At 43.7% G+C, this 20680-nt stretch overlaps 3 protein-coding genes across 3 annotated transcripts in view; 2 read left to right on the forward strand and 1 right to left on the reverse strand.

Annotated features, from left to right (window-relative positions):
- Positions 1-1142: 1142 nt before the first annotated feature.
- On the forward strand, positions 1143-8040 carry LOC119455981 (mite group 2 allergen Tyr p 2-like). Its single transcript, XM_037717535.2, has 4 exons — positions 1143-1344; positions 4750-4848; positions 6778-6956; positions 7859-8040. The coding sequence occupies exons 1-4, from the start codon at positions 1254-1256 to the stop codon at positions 7940-7942; spliced, it is 453 nt and encodes a 150-aa protein (XP_037573463.1). The 5' UTR covers positions 1143-1253; the 3' UTR covers positions 7943-8040.
- A 310-nt stretch (positions 8041-8350) lies between these two features.
- On the reverse strand, positions 8351-9352 carry LOC119455983 (peroxiredoxin). The gene has a single exon (XM_037717538.2). The coding sequence runs from the start codon at positions 9209-9211 to the stop codon at positions 8510-8512; it is 702 nt and encodes a 233-aa protein (XP_037573466.1). The 5' UTR covers positions 9212-9352; the 3' UTR covers positions 8351-8509.
- A 42-nt stretch (positions 9353-9394) lies between these two features.
- LOC119455982 (dymeclin) overlaps positions 9395-20680 on the forward strand; it is a 29679-nt gene continuing 18393 nt past the window's right edge. Inside the window, exons 1-7 of the mRNA XM_037717536.2 lie at positions 9395-9529; positions 9780-9937; positions 10350-10496; positions 11984-12105; positions 14246-14318; positions 18259-18384; positions 19411-19529. Of these exons, the coding sequence (XP_037573464.1) occupies positions 9798-9937; positions 10350-10496; positions 11984-12105; positions 14246-14318; positions 18259-18384; positions 19411-19529 (727 nt within the window). The 5' untranslated portion in view covers positions 9395-9529; positions 9780-9797. The remainder of the gene's footprint in view (positions 9530-9779; positions 9938-10349; positions 10497-11983; positions 12106-14245; positions 14319-18258; positions 18385-19410; positions 19530-20680) is intronic.

Below are 20680 nucleotides of genomic sequence, written 5' to 3' on the forward strand. Positions count from 1 at the left end.
GGACTGGCAGCAAAACTTTTCGCTCTTACTCGTGTTCATCATCATCAGCCTATATCTATGTCCACTGCAGGACGAAGGCGTCTCCCTACGATCTCCAATTACCCCTGTCTTGCGCTAGCTGATTCCAACTTGCGCCTGCAAATTTTCTAACTTCATCACTCCACCTAGTTTTCTGCCGTCCTCGACTGCGCTTCCCTTCTCTTGGTATCCATTGTGTAACTCTAATGGTCCACCGGTTATCCATTTTACGCATTGCATGGACTGCCCAGCTCTATTTTTGCTCTTAATGTCATCTAGAATATCGGCTATCCCCGTTTTCTCTATGATCCACACCGCTCTCTTCCTGTCTTTTTAACGTTAGGCCTCACATGTTTCATTCCATCCCTCTTTGTGCGGTCCTTACGTTGTTCTCGAGATTCTTTAACCTCCAAGTTTCTGCCCCATATGTTAGCACCGGTATAATGCAATGATTGTACGCTTTTCTTTTCAACGACAGTGGTAAGCTCCCAGTCAGGATTTGGCAATGCCTGCCGTATATATGCACTCCAACCCATTTTATTCTTCTGTAAATTTCCTTCTCATGATCAAGGTCCCCTATGAGTAATTGACCTAGATAAACGTACTCCTTTACAGACTCTAGAGGCTGACTGGCGATCCTGAATTCGTGTTCCCTTGCCAGGCTATTGAACATTACCTTTGTCTTCTGCATATTAATCTTCAACCCCACTCTTACACTTTCTCGTTTAAGGTCCTCAATCATTTCTTGTAATTCATAACTCGGGTTAACGTTCCTCAGTTTTTAGTCGAGCCTTTCGAACCAGGCACATCGATCTCTGCCGAATGTCCATCCTTGATTCTTTGTAGAGGCCATTTTCTTTATCTAATTTCTTTGTCTCAGCCACATTACTCCTTTCGTTACGCCTCGCAAATCAACGACCGGAAGAGATGAAATGTGAAGCAACTCGAACGCAAGCGTGCCTGCCAACATCCCAAAAGCTGAGCTCTCTCTGCTGCCTCCGAGGCAGGGTAGCCACAGCTGCGGCGTCGAAGGATACAGCCACTCACGTAAAGATCACTCAACCGTGAGAAAAGGACGCTACGGGAGGAATAATATCTCTTCGGCATTCGCCTTGGAGCCCTGCTCGCAACCTTATTTAAGCGTGGGCGCTGACACGCTGCTTATTCGAGATTGCGCGAATCTTCGTCTCGCGTCTAGTCGTCGACTCGCACTGCGCACTCACTCTGCTGGAAGGATGAACGGCGTCACACTTGGTGTCTTCGTCTTCGTCGCCACTCTGAGCGCGGCAATGGCACAGGTCCGAAACATATCGTTCAAGAGTTGCGGTGAGTGCCTGCGACGTATAGCATATGTGGGGTAGGCTGCTCAACCTATGCCTATACTCCGGGCGTATTCATTCTCGTATAAGATAAAGGACTAAACCAAACGTGTAACCACGACTATCTGGGTTTTCAGAAACTAAACAGGTGAACGCAGCTGTTGCTCTCACGCAAGGAAAGAATAGCCATTCAGCTCAATGTATAGCAGAATGTTACGCGGAGGGACCGTTTTCGGAATCCTCGAAAAGCTGAGTTCGCTGTTGCAGAAATTTTGTCTTGGTCCCGAGACCACCGGCGCAGTCGCGCACATACCATACCTTGTAGCTATAATTAGGAGGCTTGCAAGACCGTAGAGCAGGGATTATCAAGCATGTTCGTTCCAGGGAACCCTGCTAAGCTCCATGAAGCGCCAACGAACCACCTCCGCCCCCCCCCCCCCCCGAGTTAACCGAATTAAAATTTCCTAATTAACCGAATGTCGAATTATCGAGGGTATCAAGAAAACAATAAACAAATGCTTAACTACGTCAACACGCTTTTATTTACTCAATGAATCAGCAAATCCTGTTTATATTTAGCACAAGAGCAATGCGCAAGCTGAAATTCTCGTCATCTCATGACTGATTAGCGCTAGCAGTGGCGAAGGCCTCGCGCGCGTACATCCCGATTATTTTTTCGCCAGTCAGCTGCTCGCCAACAAATTGTCCGCCCATCGCGAATGTAGCCGGGGCTCTTAATCTTCGACAGCTTTGCACTGAGTCAAAGCAAAACTACTGCTTGCCGCAACCGCTGCGGGCGAAACCGCGGCCGCTATCGCGATCATGGACGGCGACCTTGCGGTTCAGAAGGCAGGCGGCCGAAGCACGCACCAAATCAAAACGAAACTACCGTTCGCTGCAAGAAGTGCGGGCGAAACCGCAGTCGCTATAGACGCTACCATGGTTGGCGACTACGCAGTTGTGAAGGCACGCAGCCATGCATGGCTGCGTGCCTTCACAACTGCGTCGGCTGCATGCCATGGCATGCAGCCGACGCGCGCACCGAGTGAAAACAAAACTACTATTTGCCGCAACCGCTGCGGACAAAACTGCGGTGGTTATCGACGCGATCATGGATGGCAACTACGCACTTATGAAGGCACGCGGCATGCCGTCAACGCGGTGTTACGCGCGGCCATAAACGCAAGAATAAAGTTTTTAAGGTCACAATTAGGCACGAAGCGCTCCGGCGTTGCTGTCAATCACGTGCCGCGCACGATTGCCGCTGAGGACTATGGCCATGCGGACTGCGCCGCTTCGTTTTGGTTAGAGTGTACTATAGTACACTCTAGTTTTGGTTGGACACTAGCGCCGTTCTTGCTCTTCTGCGGCGCGTATTTGCGAAGCTCCGCGCATTTTTTTCTTCATTTTTTTTTATTCCTCCAACGTATACGTCAGTGCGCACGCAATCGGCACCTAAGCTATCTACAAACGGGATAAATGCGCATGTTGGTAAATTACAGCCTCCGAGATTCAAGTGCGAAAGCCTTAGGCGCGCGGCCCGTTTTCGGAGGTTGGGTGTAGAGTGTACTTAGTTGGGTGGCTACAAGCTGCTTGTGAATTTATTGCGCAGTTCGCGCCTTGCTGTTAAGCGCTGTGAAGTGATTTTTGGCACTCGGGCATGAGTAATGGAGGTTGTGTGGATCGAGCGCACCTCGTTTTCGCCGTTTTAGCCACTTGGTGAGCGCGGGACCACGGTTAATTTATCAGTGACTCGCGGAACCCCGAGCAGGGGCCTGCGGAATTCCAGGGTTCCGCGGAATCCACTTTGAGGACCCCATGCCGTAGAAGCTTGGGCTAGTCGGTACATACTCGATAGGGCAACAGCGCAAAAAAAAATAATAAAAAATAAAAAAAAAAAAAACACGACACGAAGACAAGAAGGGAGCTGGTGTGTGTCTCCCTTCTGTCTTCATGTCGTGTTTTTTTGCGCTCTTCTCCTCTCGAGGAGGCTTGCAGATGGCATTGGCACGACACCGAATTATTCGACAACTCAAATTGCTGCAAATTTGAAAGAATTTGATTAATCAAAGCATATCGAAATCCACAAGCTGGAGGAAACGCTTCGAGTTTCCGATTAATTTGATCGGCCTCGTGTCGCCTATCTATCTACCTAATCAATATATATATATATATATGCAAGCTCGTTGGCACGACTAGATTGTAAAGCAACTGCCCCAGAAGGCAGTGGTATATGTATATATACACGGCCCGATCCATGGAAAAGCACGAACTTTCTTTAACTAATTTGGCGTTTTAAAGGACACCGCAATGGGCACATCTGTATAGCATGCATTATGCTACAAAGTCAGTCGGATGGAAATATTTCCATGCATGAAAAAGCTTCCTCCGCTTCGCGAAACTTAAGTGAACGAGTTACGACTGTAGTTACCATTCTCAGCACACTTCGGCGTAATTCAACGGCGCGCGCTAAGCAATTAAAATGTTGTCAAGTGCGGAAATTTATACCGCATACTACATCAGGTTGGTCGGAGGCCTAGTCATAAAATGCTTCCGAGTTAAAGTGAACAAAGGGACGGCAAAGATGAGGATCTACGGGTGCTCAAGGAATGAGGTGAATGGCTAAACTAATACAACTTGTCACACACTTGGCGCAATTACCGTGCGGCTACCTTGCCTCAACGGCAGAGAAATCGGATATGCGGCTGAGAAAGCGCCTTTGGCACTCCATTTAGCGTTCGCTCATTCAGATGGGTACCAGCAAAGGTGCAAGTCCTGTTATGGTACGGTCTGCAGCTGTTTAGATAAAAATGGTGCAACCCGCCGTGGTTGCTCAGTGGCTATGGTGTTGGGCTGCTGAGCACGAGGTCGCGGGATCGAATCCCGGCCACGGCGGCCGCATTTTGATGGGGGCGAAATGCGAAAACACCCGTGTACTTAGATTTAAGTGCACGTTAAAGAACCCCAGGTGGTCCAAATTTCCGGAGTCCCCCACTACGGCGTGCCTCATAATCAGATCGTGGTTTTGGCACGTAAAACCCCACACATTATTATTATTTAAAAAATTGTGCAACTGTACGAGAATTGAGAACATAGCTCCTACCTCTTGCGTTCGGAGCTTTGCGGCACTTTTCGGCAGCCATTGCGCGCTACAATAAGTAACTGAAACCTACCTTTCATTATGCGAGTGCTTCGGTCCCGAAGCATGCATTCCTAGCGGTGGGCATCACGCCCGACGGCGCGCTGACCAATCTGCGCCTTCGTTGGCACCGGTTCTCTCTGCTTGCCTGCAACGCTTTTTGTTAGCTTCAGCAGCACAATGTTTTGCGCTACCCTTACGTTTTCATAAAGCATTTTCGTTGTTGCTTCTTTCTCTCTCTCTCTCTTTCTTTTTTTTTTTTTTGAATCTAAGGTGGAATGGTGAAGTCAGTCCTGATACAGCCCTGCTCGTCAGAACCGTGTGCGATAAAGCGAGGTGACACAGCGAGGATCAACATGGCCTTTACTTCAAGTAAGGCACAAGTTTACTGCAGTCACGAAGGTTCCCGCGAGGCCGGGAACCTTCGAGCCTTCGTTTCCCACCTCCCCCTCCACTGTTCTTCCTTTCCGAGTGATCAAAGCAGCCACATTCGTTGGTGACCACGCATCAAACGAGTCAATCACGTAAATCAATCACGTAAATTCTAAATACCACCGGTTCAAGATAAGGCACAATGGGCTCGCTCATTTGATCAAGTGGTAGTTCCTAGCAATGGTGGTAATAATAATAATAATAATAATAATAATAATAATAATAATAATAATAATAATAATAATAATAATAATAATAATAATAAACGGGGTATCGTAGGACAGCTCTTAAAAATTTTCAACTTTGTAGAGGCTTCTCTCTTCCAAAGTGCAACTTATTTTAGTATCAGACAACTATATTCTTCCATCGCCACAGTGCCACAGTTTAAAACGTCGGCTTATTTCACGGGGTGCATAAATAATCGCATACATATTAGTTGCATTCACATCAAACAGCCAATTAAGACTATAAACGTCATACTTTCATCACCGTAGGGCATCGATATGCGCTCTAAACGTCCCTGCTGGGAAATACAGCTGTCTCCGAGCGCACAAGAAGATTGCCTTTTAAACCGAAGTTGCGCAATCGCGACTCCGTTATTTTAGTTAATGCGACCCTTACTGGTAAAGAGAATAAATAATTTTTTTATTTTGGTACGGTGTTCTCACTGTGTAACAAGGGTACGTGCGGAAAAGCGAGCCTCTCAGGAGTAAAGAAGCGCCGACATATATATATATATAAGAAACGCTATATTAAAGCGAGAAAGTGCGTGGCGGACGCCGAAAAAGCATAGCTAGTATATATGCCAAAAGCATTTGCATATGCACACGAAACTGGGCAATCTCTTGGTGGGTACGGGGATACGCACAACGCAACGCCGCTTTGTGGGCTTCACAGATAGTGAATGTTTAAAACCTAGTAACATTTTCTACATATTCTCATACAACAACTACAAGCCATTAAAACTGAAAGAAAAGTAATTTCGAACCGTTGTACATCGATGATCTGTAGATTACATGACCGTCACGGCTCTTTGCTAGTGGATGTAATTGAGCTGTCCCACTTGTAACGAAATGACGTAGCGTACTGCTGCGAGCAGTTTTTTTATACAATAAAATTGAGCGTAGCTAACATCAACTTAACGAAGTCGATGGGAACCGGTAATTCTGAAATCGAGAAATTTGTTACATCGAAAACAAATAAAACGCTCCTGGCCATAACACATGTTCAAGAGCAAAAGAAAAAAACTGTAGTTGCTGCCCGCGTGTTTGCCACTAACTTTCGTACGCATTTATTGTAGACAACGAGCCTGTTCAAAGCATGTTCTGGTGCCGAGACCCAGCAACAGGCAGATTTAGCAATGGGCATTTTCGTAAAACTAAATCTGCCCGCCTCAAGCCGGCCTGGTAATATGTTTAACAAAACGTTAATAAATTTTGAGTCATTTCAACGTACCAGGTTTCCTGTGTCCCATTTCTTTACCCATAATTCAGTAAAAAAGGACAGTTAAATTGGGCGAGACATTGAGTTCACTTTGTTGCTTTCAGTTTTACAATAGGCTCTATGCATGTGTTCGGTAGTCAAACGAGCTTTGTTAAATCAAGAATTTCGTAATATGTTTCATTAAATCACGGGTCTACTGTATCAACGTTGCCCGTTCCTGCATAATTAGCTGTCACAATTTAGAAACTAGAGCTGCACACAGGCTAATTTCTGCTTTAAAAGTGGGTAATCGAGGTCTTACAGCTTGTGGCAGAAAATCTAAAGCATTTGCTTCTGTAAGACATCTCTCTTATTGTACTATTATTCATTTTTAATGTAATATAAAATGCTTGTTTAGGATGGCAACACAAATGCTACTGTTTGCAGATCAATATTCTCCAACCTTGGTGATGGGCATCAGCGCTGTTCTTGAAGACGATCTTGAGCTTCGTCTGCCCACTTCAGATAATGACGGCTGTCGAGGAAAAGGCATTCAGTGCCCCCTACAGCAGGGCTCCGAATACACATTCAACTATGGTCTGGAAGTGAAGCCTATTTACCCAAAGGTGAGCACATTAAAAAAATTATAATCTGGGCTATTATGTGCAATACCACGATCTGATTATGAGCATGCTGTAGTGGGAGGGCTCTGGATTAATTTTGACCACCTCGGTTTCCTTAACACGCACCCAATGCACGGGTGTCTCAACATTTCGGCCGAGATTTGATCCCACGACCTTGTGCTTAGCAGCACAACGCCAAAGCCTACTCGGCCACAACGGAGGGTGTGAGCACATTTACGTTGCTGTTACCTATAATAGTATTTTTATAAAGTTATTGCTTGAAATCTTAAGCAATGTTGGGCTAAAGCATACTGTTAAGGTTTTTCCTCTAATTCCTGTACAAAAGTACTTCTGTGGCTTAGAATCAATGAAGACAACGCTGGTGTCTGGAAATAAATTTTGCCAGTCCACTCCAGCCAAACAAATTAAGATTTATTCCGTAATTCTCTAGCCATAGGTTCAACTAAAACCTGTAAGTCTATAGGTAAACCTTTAAGTGACCATGACGTTACACTTATGTGTCACTGCTGTCGTTCATGGCAATGGTGCTTGAAAACTTGAAATCTGTAAGCTTATGGTTGAAAAGTTGGCAATCACTCTTTCGACTGTGAAGCTCAGCTCAGTCTCAACAAAGGAGAGGTGTGGCTGTGTAACTATAGCATCAGGACATAGGAGCAATAGAACAGTCACCTGCCATCATCTATGGTTATTTAATCTGCAAGCATAATGGCCTAACAATGCAGCCACGGAAAAGCACCCGTTTTCTCATTAGCCATGTCCACCTAACGCCTCTGGGCACAAGGCTGAATGTACTGTACATGGAAATGTATTTTACTTTAGATTCATTTTAAAGTCATAAACAGGAATGATAACGAGATCTTCATTTTTTCACTTTTTTGTTTCAGCTGAACACAACAGCCAAGCTCAAGCTTACTGGAGCAAGAGGGATTGTTGCATGCGTCTTGTTTCCCATCCGACTGGTTGATTGAACGGATCCGAAGAAATTCTTCTAGGACAGCATCGACATTATGTTTCAGAATAAACTTCTGGCAACAAGTTGAAGCCATCAGCCATACTTGACAGCAAAGTCGTGTGTCACAGTTCCTAGCATGTCATTGGCCACAGGGACAAAACGTGCCATTTAAAAGGTTGGAGACTGCAGTAATGTGCAACTTTCTCTGTAGGCTAGCATGACAGAACATAAAATACTGAGAACTACAGAATACTGAACGTTAACTGCGTCTTCGTTTTTCAATTCAACTATTCTCCCTCTCAGCAATCAAAGAAATGGTCGTAAGTCTATCAACTTACACTTGTTGAAAAAGCAGGGTGCACAAATGTTTGATGCAACAAAACAATTAGTATATTGCTGCTAAAGAACGCGCGCAAGAAATGGTGGTGCTGAGTGAGCACACATTGCTGTGTCACCGGTTTATTAGCGAAAATATGGTTTAACATGTGGGCTATTCAAACAAGAGAAAGAAAGTAGGCCAGCAATACTTGCTACAGTTTGCAAACACAGCTCACTTTGTTCCAGTAAAAGTTCTCAAAATTTTCTAGTTAACTTTGTTGAAATACTCCTGTGAATTCTTGGGGTCAGGCTTGATGGTAGGCGAGTCGGGCTGCCATCCTGCAGGACAGACTTCGCCATGCTTTTCGACAAACTGGAACGCCTTAACCAGCCTCAGCGTTTCGTCCACCGAACGTCCCACAGGAAGGTCGTTGATGGTTATCTGGCGCACGATGCCCTTCGGGTCAATGATGAAGAGTCCACGAAGAGCCACGCCGGGGCCCTCCAGCAAAACTCCGTAGTCGCGAGAAATGTTCTTGTTCAGGTCAGAAAGCATGGGAATGTTCACGCCGCCCAAGCCACCGTTCTTACGTGGAGTGTTGGCCCAAGCCAAGTGGGAGAAGTGGGAGTCGATAGAAACGGCAACAATCTCGGTGTTGAGCTTCCTGAACTCGTCGGCGCGGTCACTGAAGGCTATTATCTCTGTCGGGCACACGAAAGTGAAGTCGAGCGGATAGAAAAACAGGACAAGGTACTTCCCGTTGAAGTCGGCGAGAGACAGCTCCTTGAATTCGTTGCCGACCACCGCGGTACCCTTGAACGGCGGGGCAGGTTTTAGTACCTCAGCAGCAAGAAGCCTGGGTGCAACGTGGAGTAAGCGTTGGGTCTGGAAGCCGGTGCTGCGAGGCGCGCTGGCAACAGCACATGAGATGCCACGCCGAAGCACTGAGGCAAACACACGCGACATGACGGCAAATGCTCGACTGCTTGGTGCCCAAACAAGATACAAAACCCACACACCGGCCGGTACGATGAACCAAGGGCTGGCTGAAATCTTGACAGACTCTCGCAAAGTCTCGAAAACGTCGTAATCGGTCTTGCTCGTTTTTCCCTAGTGAGGACGCTGCAGTCGCTGGGCGGAAGCGGATATGTTACGTAACTGCGCACGTATCCACGCGTAGGTTTTTGCGGCCACTTCGGCCGCACCACCGGCGTTTATTTTCCGTGTTTTAGCAGCGTTGGGCTGTCCAAATGTGAGCGACGAAGCCACTGCTCCTCCCTTGAGGTTCGTATTTGTGCACTGGGCTGTCGGTAGAGTGAAAAACCCTTCCTGACGTGTTTCATCACCACGCCTTTGCCGCGCACTTCGCGTTTAAAGGGACGCCTACTGTGCTCTTGACCCCCGTCTCCCTACCCATTGCACTGGCCGTGTGCTAAGTGACGTCAAATTTCGGAACAACAGTTTTCACTGTCGGACCTGCCGCACGATCAGTTGAAAATGCTATATTTCTTGAAATAAATTGTTGCACTCACAGGGCTGATCAATCGCTGACATGGGGACGGCTACAAGTTCGCTCCATGATTTGAAAAAGAACGAACAGCTACAGCGTTTCGTTAGCAAAGAGCCCATCACGCCAAATGACCCCTTTTGGAACCAGCTGCTGTCTTTCACCATTCGACCACCAAGAACCGGGTAAGCTGGTTAGCATTTCGATAACGACGTAGATTCGTGTTAATAGTGGTTTCGCTTGTTTTCTTTTGATGAGAGGTCGAGTAGGGGCGCCGGAGAGAGATAGGTAGCTACTCTGTTCTAAGTTATGAGGGAACATTGTTCGGCTTTATTCGCAAACATCAGAAAAACGTAGACCTCCGCTGCGCCCTGACCAGGAATACAGCAAGCTCGCCATGGTTGGCTTTGATTAAGGAGATAGGTTACGCTTGTCGGATTGTTTACCATGTTTTCCACAGACGCTTAAACAGGCGTACAAAGTGCAAACAGATATGAAGCGCAGTGAAAAGTACTTATCGTTACCGTTATTGCAGGGGTAATCCATCGAAACGCGCAACTTATGATTAAAAACCCCTTTTCGTTTACTTTATTGCAGAGAGGAGTACAGCCACCTTGATAATTCCTTGGAGCCACTGCTTGAAACGCTTTTGCAAAACAATGCAGTTTCAGGCAATTTTAGTGCTCTGGTCAGTGTTTTCCTTACCCGAGCTCTGGAGCTGAAGGCATCAGCGCAGTGTGACAAGTATGTTTCTTCTAATTATTTGTACTGCTGTGTTTGAGGCTATGTGAATGCATCACTACCCCAGAAAGTGCAGATCCGTGTGCTGGGTGGCGGAACATGTGTTAGGTGGGGTGCTATCATCTGGAACACATTGAAAAATCAAGCAGATGCATCACAACCTGACAAGTGAAAATGAGGTTTGCAGTGAATCTCATAGCATCTAGTCGGCAGTGCCTATATTATCCCCCAGCCATCACTCCTGCAGCGTAATAGAAGCTTGCATTGAAAGGAGGGAAAATTAAATAGAGGAATGGCTCTTTGTTGGTTCACTGTCTTGGTCAAGGTAGTAAAATAAATCAGGAAACGATGTACAAGCATACTGTTTTATTAAGCGATGCTAGACTCCATTACACTCAACTAAGTTTTGAGTGCACATCAGGTTTTCTTTCAGCCTCCAGACTGCAGAGTTCCACAGTTGTGATAGTATGTCGGGCTACTACTTCAAAGACCATGCTTTTGATGCACTGCGAAATCGACATTGATCTTCAGACTAGAGGAACGTGCTACACATGAACTCAAACGCATGGAAGAGGCCAAGTTCATCCTGCTGAATTGAGTCAAGTTGTCAAAGCCATAGATAATCAATGGCCAACTCAAGAACATCCGTTGGCATCAGCTAACCTGAATATTGATATGAAACAGCAGGTGCAGCGAGCAAGGGTGATGAAATGTCGCATGTTTTGAACACCACCTATAATAATTATAATGGGAAAGTAAGCAGCGGACTAGAAGTCTGTCATAAATAAAACGGCAAATGCAAACACAGATAAGAAGTACTTCTTTTCACAACAGACTATATTTTGCGTAAAGTAAACAGTTCTATATTTGAAGGAAAGCAGAGCGCTTGCTGGTGCACAGTTTGCTTTTCCTCTTACATATTTGGGGCACCACAACTGTGTTGCTGTATAGCTTGCCTCTATAACCAACTAGTTAATGATTGCACATTTGTGAATGGCAAATTTAGAGAGAATTTAAAGGTTTTTATGATAGCCTAGCTGTCACTGAGGGTTCCACTGAATTGCAGCAGCTCTTCATAACGTGTATATGTTATACAGTTTATCGCAGTGATGTCATTTGTGACCGGTAACTGTAATGGGAGCCAATATTTAGAGTTTGGTCTTATTTCAGTTCAATAAGGCTGGCAAAATGTCCTTTTAATAAATAGGCATAAAATAGGCATTTGCTTAAGTTGAACTTAATGCAGGAAGATGTGAAATTGTCACTATTGAATTTTCACCATATTAGTTCACAATGAGAAATAAAGGAAATCAGCAACCCATGTCCTAGTTCGAAATTTTTGCATTCACTGGATATTACTGTCTAAAACTGCTCAGTGTCAATCTACCAGCTTGATCCTCAGCTAACGAAAAGCCACACTGTCAAAAATATAGTCATGAAAACTAGGGCTTATCGTATGCTGTGCACGTTACTGACTTCTTTTTCCACAGTAACATCTTCACCTGGCAAACGTACAATGCTCTGTTCATCATACGGTTCATCCTGAAGTACTTCATAGTCACCGTTACTGAAGACAATGTTGTAAAGCAATTTCAGGTACCGTCTGTAGGAGGTAAGTAGTCTTATGCAGCAACACCTAAATGAACACAAAAGAGAAACACAAATTATTTGCACGGCTGTTCCACTTGGTGGAACACTTGACTGTGAAGCAAGACTAAGGGCACTGACATTAACTGAGACACTAGACACATATGAAGCACAGACTATCAGCTTGTGTCTGTCTAGTGTCTCAGTTCATTATGTCCTTATTCTTAGTCTTCCTTCTCAGTGTAGTGGCCCAGCATGTCTCAGAACCATCCGGCCCACTACGACATCTTATTACACTGTTAAATTCTTCATTCGGGTTATTAGGGCAGGAGAACAAACGCTAAGTTTCCCTATCTTGAAGATTGCACCAACACTGCAACACCAGTGATCTAGTCTGGTGTCACGGGCTTCATGGTGTTTTTGTTTATTTAGGCAATTCTCTTGTGGGAGAGCTTTCCACAGGGCGCCCAGGCTGTCATTGCTTACTTCTCAACGTGGCATTATTATTGACTTAATTCAGCCATTCTGCCAAACTCAACAATATATTGGGGGAGCTTGAGGGGAATTTCAAGGTTGCAATGAACTTTAAGTCGTTCATATATCTATATATTTGCTCTTACAAAATACCAGGATGCTAAAAACATACCCAGCAGCAAAAGCTCTGGTTGGGACATCATATTTCATTCATTAACGTTGCATTAGGAAATCTCTTGTGTTTCATGACTTCTTTTTTAAAGAACAGACTTTTTTAAAGAACAGAAAAGTGCTGCTGTGCATTAATTGTTAGTTTGTTGCAGTTGACACCTTTGTTTTAGCAGCTAAGTTATAGCAACTAAGCCTGCCAATTCAGTAATAGTTGTGGGTGTTGTGATAGAAGTCAATGTCACAAGATGGTGGCACCAGTGCTATGGCTTGTGTCTGTGTCCAAGTATTCTGTAAATGTAAATACGTACCGTGTCCTGAATATTTCACGGCACGTGTTCGAAAAAACGTTTTGTGCTCACCGCTACGCTGTTCTTGCTCAAGTTCTGCAGAAAGATCATCATTTTGGAGTCGACATTGTTTAATACAACACTTGGCACGATTACTCGCCTGTTTTTTAAGACAAGAATGAGAAACTGCTCTCGTCTATATGAAAAATGTCATCCGCAAAGCCGACCCTAGCTCAGACTTGTGTCGCCGCCTGTCGGCAGCAGCAGAAAGCAGCTGGCTAGGAAGGGTTGCCGCGTGTTGCTCATTCCTGGAAGACGCGGCAAACCTCCCTGACCAGCCACTTTCTGCAGCTGCTGGCAGGCGGCGACACAAGTTTATGCTAGCGCCGTTGCTGCAGCAGCTCGCATCCCCATAAGTCAAGGCAAATTTGCACTTTTTTCTTAAAAACCAGGCAATTAACTGTGCCAAGTGTTATACTAAACGAAGTCAACTCCAAAATGCGATCTTTCTGCAAAATTTGAGAAAGAACAGTACAGCGGTGAGCGCGAACCCCTTTTTTCAAACACGTGCAGTGAAATATTCAGGACGCCGTATACAGACAAGACTAAAACTTCCTAGTGTTGTCATCTGTGTTTTTCTTGATCACCAAGCATCCGCTCACAAATCTGGGCAATATGCAGTTTCTGAAGTGTAGTCTGTCAGACTGGGCAAACTTAACATATCTGCTTGATGTTCTTGTAAGGCATAAAAACAAGCAGTGCATTATTATGACCACTTGCTTTCTGCATTACAAATATGAGGCAATGTTTCAACTTGATAAGTGTTGCACTTTATTTCTGAAGGCTACTAGTGTGTATGCAAATAACCACTCTGACTTATGCAAGCAGCATTTTCATGTTGACTGCTTGCAGTTTATTACAACTCTTTCTTACACATTTCTTCTCTTCTTTTTTTCTTTTTTTTTTTTTTGAGCCTGTGCTTCTGTTGCTATCAAAGCTACATTGTTGTAGAATTATATCATTTGGTATCTTGCCTAAAGTATTTTTCTGTACATTCATTTATGTAGCCTTACTCTAATGTCTTCTTCTAATGCCTTGGCACCATTTATCATGTAAGTAGTGTATCAATAGTATGACTAACAGTGAAATATGTATTTTTGATTGAGCTGATGTGCCTTTTGTAGTTCAGCTTACTCTTTTACTATTGCATACCCAACCATTTACATCTTTCAGATGCGAAAAAGGAAGATCTCTTGGATTCCTTGGTGAATGCTCTAGTTGAAATTGTTGTTGACGTTCCACTGTTGTAAGTTGAACAAGCTTGACCTTTGTTAATTCTCTAGAGGTAGAAGGTTGGGTTCACTTCCATTTGCCAACAATGAGAATAGCTCATTGCATGTAGAGCACATGTTTGAATAGCTGCTTGTACTTTTTATGAGCGTAATGTCTGCAGACATAGTGGTTCACAATTCTAATGTAAGCAAGCCTAACTGCAGCTTGCTCATGTTAACTTTAACAAATCCTTGTGACCACGTTTAATTACAAGCTTTAAAGGTGCAAATCCAGTGCAATATCTGTGCCACAAACACGCAACAAAAGAAATTATCCTCACCCCACCCCTCAAAATTAATATTAAAATTTATGAGTACATAATCCACATGCACAACTTTAGTAATTGAGTTAAGCCATCTTGTTTTAAAGAAAACAACAAAGTAAGCTTCTTGTTGCTGAGCGATAGCCAAAAATATACGTTGGAATGTTTTGTGCTTACCCATATTATATCTAGAGGTGATAATCTGGACAGTCAAGTTCCACCATCTTTCCAGCTCTGATTTACTTACAAGGCAGCTATGCTCTTCTCCGATTGGTTCAAAATGCCATTATAGGTGAATTTAACAATATAGCAGAATTTGACTCTCCAGAATAGCATCCTGGGTTTCTAGGAGTATGTGCAGCGCTTTGTATCCTGTACACTTAGAAACAAATCATCCGCTTTGAAAAGTTTTCAATCCATCTTGTAGTCACACCTCGACATTGTGCCATAAATAATTGTTCTCACAGGCTATTGCTAATATTATTTTTATAAATCTGTTATGCGGTGCTAATAGCATCACACTGAAGCAGAAATTTTCTGTGCCTGCTGTAAGTTGTCCAACATTGATTTGTAACTACCATCAATTGGATTGTTATGGTCATATAATGTGCAATTACAGCGTTGATAAATTGAAACACGAACAGCAACGTACGGCTTTTATGAGTAATTACATGGAACTGCAGCGTGCAATTACTAGGTAGCCAATTCCTAAGCATGGAGTTGTTTCAAGTGTACATTTTAGAGTTTGAATTAAGCTACTGTTAGAAATGCAGGTGAAACTGGGACCCAAATGCGATGCAGTAAAGGAATTGTTCACGTTTAAATTTATGAGCTCTGTACAAGCTGACAAGATGTTTTGACACTGCTCAGAAAAAAGATGCCGTGACACTGTGCATTTATCTTCCTGTAGCATAAACTGCACGTTTGATGCAACAAACTATAATAGTTTTTCGTTAATTTGACTCCAGTTAATTCAATTTTTCGCTTAGGTCAATCCTGACCGAAGGTTCCAGTCGGTGCCCATACATTTCTGTGGGCCCAAGCTTTTGTTATTTAGATACTGAAATGGGCCTTTGCCATATAATTCAAAATTGATTCATCAGCACGCAAGCGCCTGACCCCACTGGTGACCCTAAATGTGACCTAAATAGCACCAGTGTCTGTCTTCGTGGCATTTAGATGACAAAGAATGTGTCAAAGACATGTCATCTCATGCTTCAGCAAATTTAGAAGCAAAAAAAGCAGCTCACAGTGAATTATTAACTTGTTTGCCCGAGCCTAATGTACGCCTTTTTTCCAACTGGTGCATAAATTGTCTGCACATTACTGACTCACTAGTATACTGATTCACTAGCATTCCAAGCATATGAAACAAAAATTTGGTAGACACTTAAGCTTCGCTTTTAAGAGAGGAATGCGATAGCATTCAAAGATCCCTGACTGCTTCTCGCGCTTCCTGACAACTGCAGCTTATGCAACCGTAATGGTTACTGGAACGAAGGAGAGCTTTCTGGTAGAAACGCGGCGTCTTGCGTGGGCCGATCCCAAAGAGAGTGCACAACCGCGCCAAAAAAATTACATCATTTTCAGGTTTCCGTTTTTGTTTAGCACTTTTAATATTTTAGTCTGAGAAGATTTTACATAAAAGGCATGCGCTGTGGGTGTTTCGTTTCATGACATTTGTTTGTGGATTGTCATTCTCAAAATTCTGAGAAATAGCTTTGTCAGTAATGTAAGACAAGGTATGAGCAACACTAGTGATAGAATGGTGTGGCGATATAACCCGCACGTCATATAAGAAGGCGTGGCATATACATAAACCTAAATATATTCGGAGGGCCTGAGTGGTTGGGGATTATTTTCTCAGCCGTGGGAACTCTGGCGCCGATGCCAGATTTTCTGCGACATGGGACCCTTAATGTTATCGCGTTAAATTGCATTTGCGGCATTAGCCATGGCCACATTAGCTACAGCCATTGCCGCAAGTCGGAGCCAGCGTAATCACCATAGTCATCACAAGATGGTGCCTGAACAAGTTTTCATATGAGAAAGCGGTGATGACATGCCACTTTCAGGCTTTAATTACAGAACCTCTTTCAAAAATTATTTTACCGACAAGGTAGCATCCTGTGTTTTTGGCAATCTGATGACTTGCATGTGTTGCAGGGTGAACTGGTAAACTGGTTAGTCTAGGCGTATGCCGTGATGGTTCACAATGGTTGTAGAGTCGTTAATGAAATGGAGAACTCAAACTCAGTGGACAACACTGAGGACAACATGTTGTAGTTCGTATACAGCTTTAAAAAGCAGTTTGAAACTGACCACAATGGACATTAGGCTTAAATAAACTTCCATTTGTGAAGATAAACTCTACAGGTTTAAAAATCTTATTTGAGATCATCAGACTTGCAGACCTTCCACATTTTTTTGTGTTATAAAATCTTGTGCACGTTAGATTTGGGCGCACATTGTTGTGTACTGTGAGCCCATAAAAATTGGGTACACATTTGATTCTGTGTAGTTATAGAGCCGGACAAATAGTGCCAAATGAAGTAGAGGTGAACCGGAAGTTTTTATGCCTCTTTTAATTTGGCCTGCCAGGTACCTGATCAATTTTGTCAGTCCCATCAAGATCAAATTAAAACAATTTATCTTTAATTGACATTTAGAAAATTTTGCTGGGCAGTTTAACTCCTTGATACACAGAAGCTTGTTTTCATGAGGAAACTAAATATCACTGAAAAATAAATAGTTAGAGAGACTTAATGAACGCCACTAAATAAAAATAATAGGACAATGATAAGAGCAAAGGAGATTTGAGATGGTCAGCATATGTGAGCATGACGACTTAATGGTTCCCTGAACTCATTGCAGAACTCTACAAAACAGTTTATATGTTTACTGAAACAGAGAGCAACCTTTTAATATCCGTATGATCACGCTGCTCCTGATTACTGCTTTTCTGTTTTTTAACAGCAGAGCTGTTTATACCAAGCGTAATATTGCCTGTCTGTTGTCAACAGAAAATATGGGCCGACCCTGGCGGCAGTGCAGAAAGGGTCCTAGCGCAATGGCACATACCCCTGTGAACTATCGAAGCTAAGCCTGGCTAAGTCTAGCTAAGCGATTGGGACTACTTAAGCTTAGTCAGTCATCGATAGCCAATCGATAGCTAATCATTAGCTAATCGATCAATAATCAATAAATTCCAGAAAATGCTGGGGATGACTTGGTAGTGCTTAGCCTAGCCCAAAAGCCAGGACTAGCTAGGTGCCCATCAGCTCCGCTGTCTCTTTAGCATGCGCCTCCAGTGCAAGCTATGTAATTTTTTCCCCCCACATATTTCACACTATTTTGGCATTCATGTGCACAAGAGGCTGCATTATTGCTGTTGAGCCAGCAACATGCTAGGGTGGTTGTGATTACTCCTGTCTTGAGTGAAAAGCAGTAAGGTTGAAACAATGTGCAGGTTGATAAAAGAAATAGAGAAATGTTGTGACGGGGTAAAGTATAAAGTAAATACCAACCAGAGTTTTAGATGGGGCAAAAACCATCATTGTGTGTTCGTTCTTACAATATTTTGATGGTTTCTGCACCATTTTGTGTTCAAATGAAAGGAACACATACAGAAATATGTTGCGTCTCTCACCAGGGATTTCACTTATGCTCTTCACGTGGAGGCCATCAACACCCTGCTTGTGCTGCTGTCCGTGCAGATGTTCTCGTCAAACACATCCATGAGCTCTCCCATCTACAAGTCCGTGCTTCAAGGAAAGTGGTGAGTAGTTTCTGGCTGCATACATTTTATATCGGCAGCTGTTATGAGTTGTTTTAACTGGTGGCATCCACATTTCACTACAAAACCAGCTAGTATCTTACAGAACCTCCAAAGTTGCTTTGTTTGACTACGTGAAGGTAGTTTAAATGGTTCTCCATCATTATAACATATGTAAAGCAGTATCAGTAGCATGAAGAACTCTGCTGCAAGCACATTTCTGTTAACCTAACATCATTGTTACTGGAAAGCTGGGTTCTATGTTTGATATTGTAAGCAGTGTTATGTTGTGAAAGTAAACTAAAAGAGGTACCAATGTATCTGTCCAAGTCAGTGAGACTGAAAAGTGATTTTAACAGAAACAAATGTAGGCATCCATGTTGTGGAAATGGGACTGCACTAGAGTGACTTACAATGACGCATTACCATACGACATACCATATAATATACATTGTTTGAAGCCAGCCTGTAAGAAAAAGATTGAAAGGCCACCAGTGATAAACCTTTGCAGCACCGTTAAAAGCAGAAGCAGGTTTATCACCTGGGCTTCAAGCTGCACATAAAGTTACCATAGCAACAAGGTAATCCTAGTGCAAGTGATAGCGCTGAGCCTTATAATCAAGCCATTGCAAAAGCCAAGCTCGGATACGACTACCTTTGTTAACCCTTTAATGACGGCACGTATAAATACCCAGAAAAAATGTATATTTTCTATCTAAATGTGCAAAACACATCGAGAGGTAAGCATGATCAACAAAAAGAAAGAACAATTTGTGGAAATTTTTTCAGCAATAGGGAGAAAACCCCAGGCAGGTAACTGGAAGTGGGCTTCACCCCCAGCCACCTAAGGCTTCACTTGGAATTTGTACAGACAGCTTTCTTTACATGTGAACCATAGGTGTACATTCCATTTGCTCTACATACATGTGTTACTACTGCAGCCGGATATTTTACATTGGCAAGAAGTTCACCTGCACTGTTACTCATCTGAAGTCTGCAAAGTCTGAGAGTTTGCGTGCTCTTTTGCAGCTCAATCCATGCTCTGCTGTTCACAAAAAGTCTCCTGCAAAACTTTGTGAGGCAGGACAAGTGCCCAGAGAGCTACTACCGCTCAGAGGGAGGTGGAAGCATCATCATTGGATTAGCCTGTGAGTGGATCAAACACTTGATTGTGCTTGAGGGCACATTCTTTGACAGTGTGGATTTTTGCAGGAGCGTTGAAAGCCTCTGCCTATGTTTTGCTGTCACCAGTAAATCGGCACTTAGCACCTTGACATGGTATTGCAACAAGGCACAACCGGTGCTTATCTAAATGTTGATGATGCATTAGAAGCTGAGCTAGAGAGCAGTTATGTCTAGAAGATAGTACTTAAAGGCCTACTGCAACGAAATTCGCAGCCACGTAGAAAGCCCAGTTTCAGATAACTTAGCCATACGGTAGCGCTTTGTGCAAAGTTTTACGCTTGAAATATGAGTGAATGCATCACAAAATACTTGCAAAAATCGATGTTTTTCATACCGAAACTGAAGAAGAAAAATGCTGCCATTACCACTTGCCGGAAGTGACGTGTGACTTAGACCATAGAGAACCAGCGCCCGTGTCGTCTGCCACCCTTGCTTGTGCTGTTCCTGTGTCAGCGAACAGGTCCTGCAATTCTGCTAGCCATAGAGTTAGTACATTGCTAGCTGCTTTGCACGCTGTGCTCACACCGTTGCATGCCCACAATGTTCTTTTAATGCGAAGCATTCTTCACTGAGTCAAGCTGGTTTTCGGTATCTCACTGTCTACGTCCAGTGAGCACTGCATTGAGGTGACCAAGCTATAAGGGACCTTCGCTACCTTAGACAGAGCGGACAACTATACCACCATCTGTAGTAAAGAATGGGAAGTAGCCTAGGCGGGGCGTAAAAATGCACGCAATGTTTCACTCGTTTCGCTCTGAGGTCATTGTATTCTTGCATCATTTGACAGTGACTGAGCTCGCAAAATGTAGCCTGTGTGGCTTCATCAACTGCAGCTTACATGCTTGTGCACATTGGCTAGTCTGCATTGCACTTGCCTGCTGCAGCGCGGTGCACGCTTGCGCCCTTAAAGCTGAAACAGGAAAGATGTGTTCTGCCTTCCTCTGCGCAACGATGTGTACTGGACAGCCATCACTTGTGTTCTAGTATGTGTTAGAGTACCCGACGAAAGCGTGTCGGCATTCTTGCAACAGCTCAAATGACATGCGCAACAATGAGAAGGCAAGCCAAAAGAGACACCCATCAACCAGCAAATGTTGAGCGAATGGTGTGCCTG

The sequence above is a fragment of the Dermacentor silvarum genome, chromosome 6 (genome assembly GCF_013339745.2).
Source record: "Dermacentor silvarum isolate Dsil-2018 chromosome 6, BIME_Dsil_1.4, whole genome shotgun sequence".
In the NCBI taxonomy this organism is placed as follows: domain Eukaryota; kingdom Metazoa; phylum Arthropoda; class Arachnida; order Ixodida; family Ixodidae; genus Dermacentor; species Dermacentor silvarum.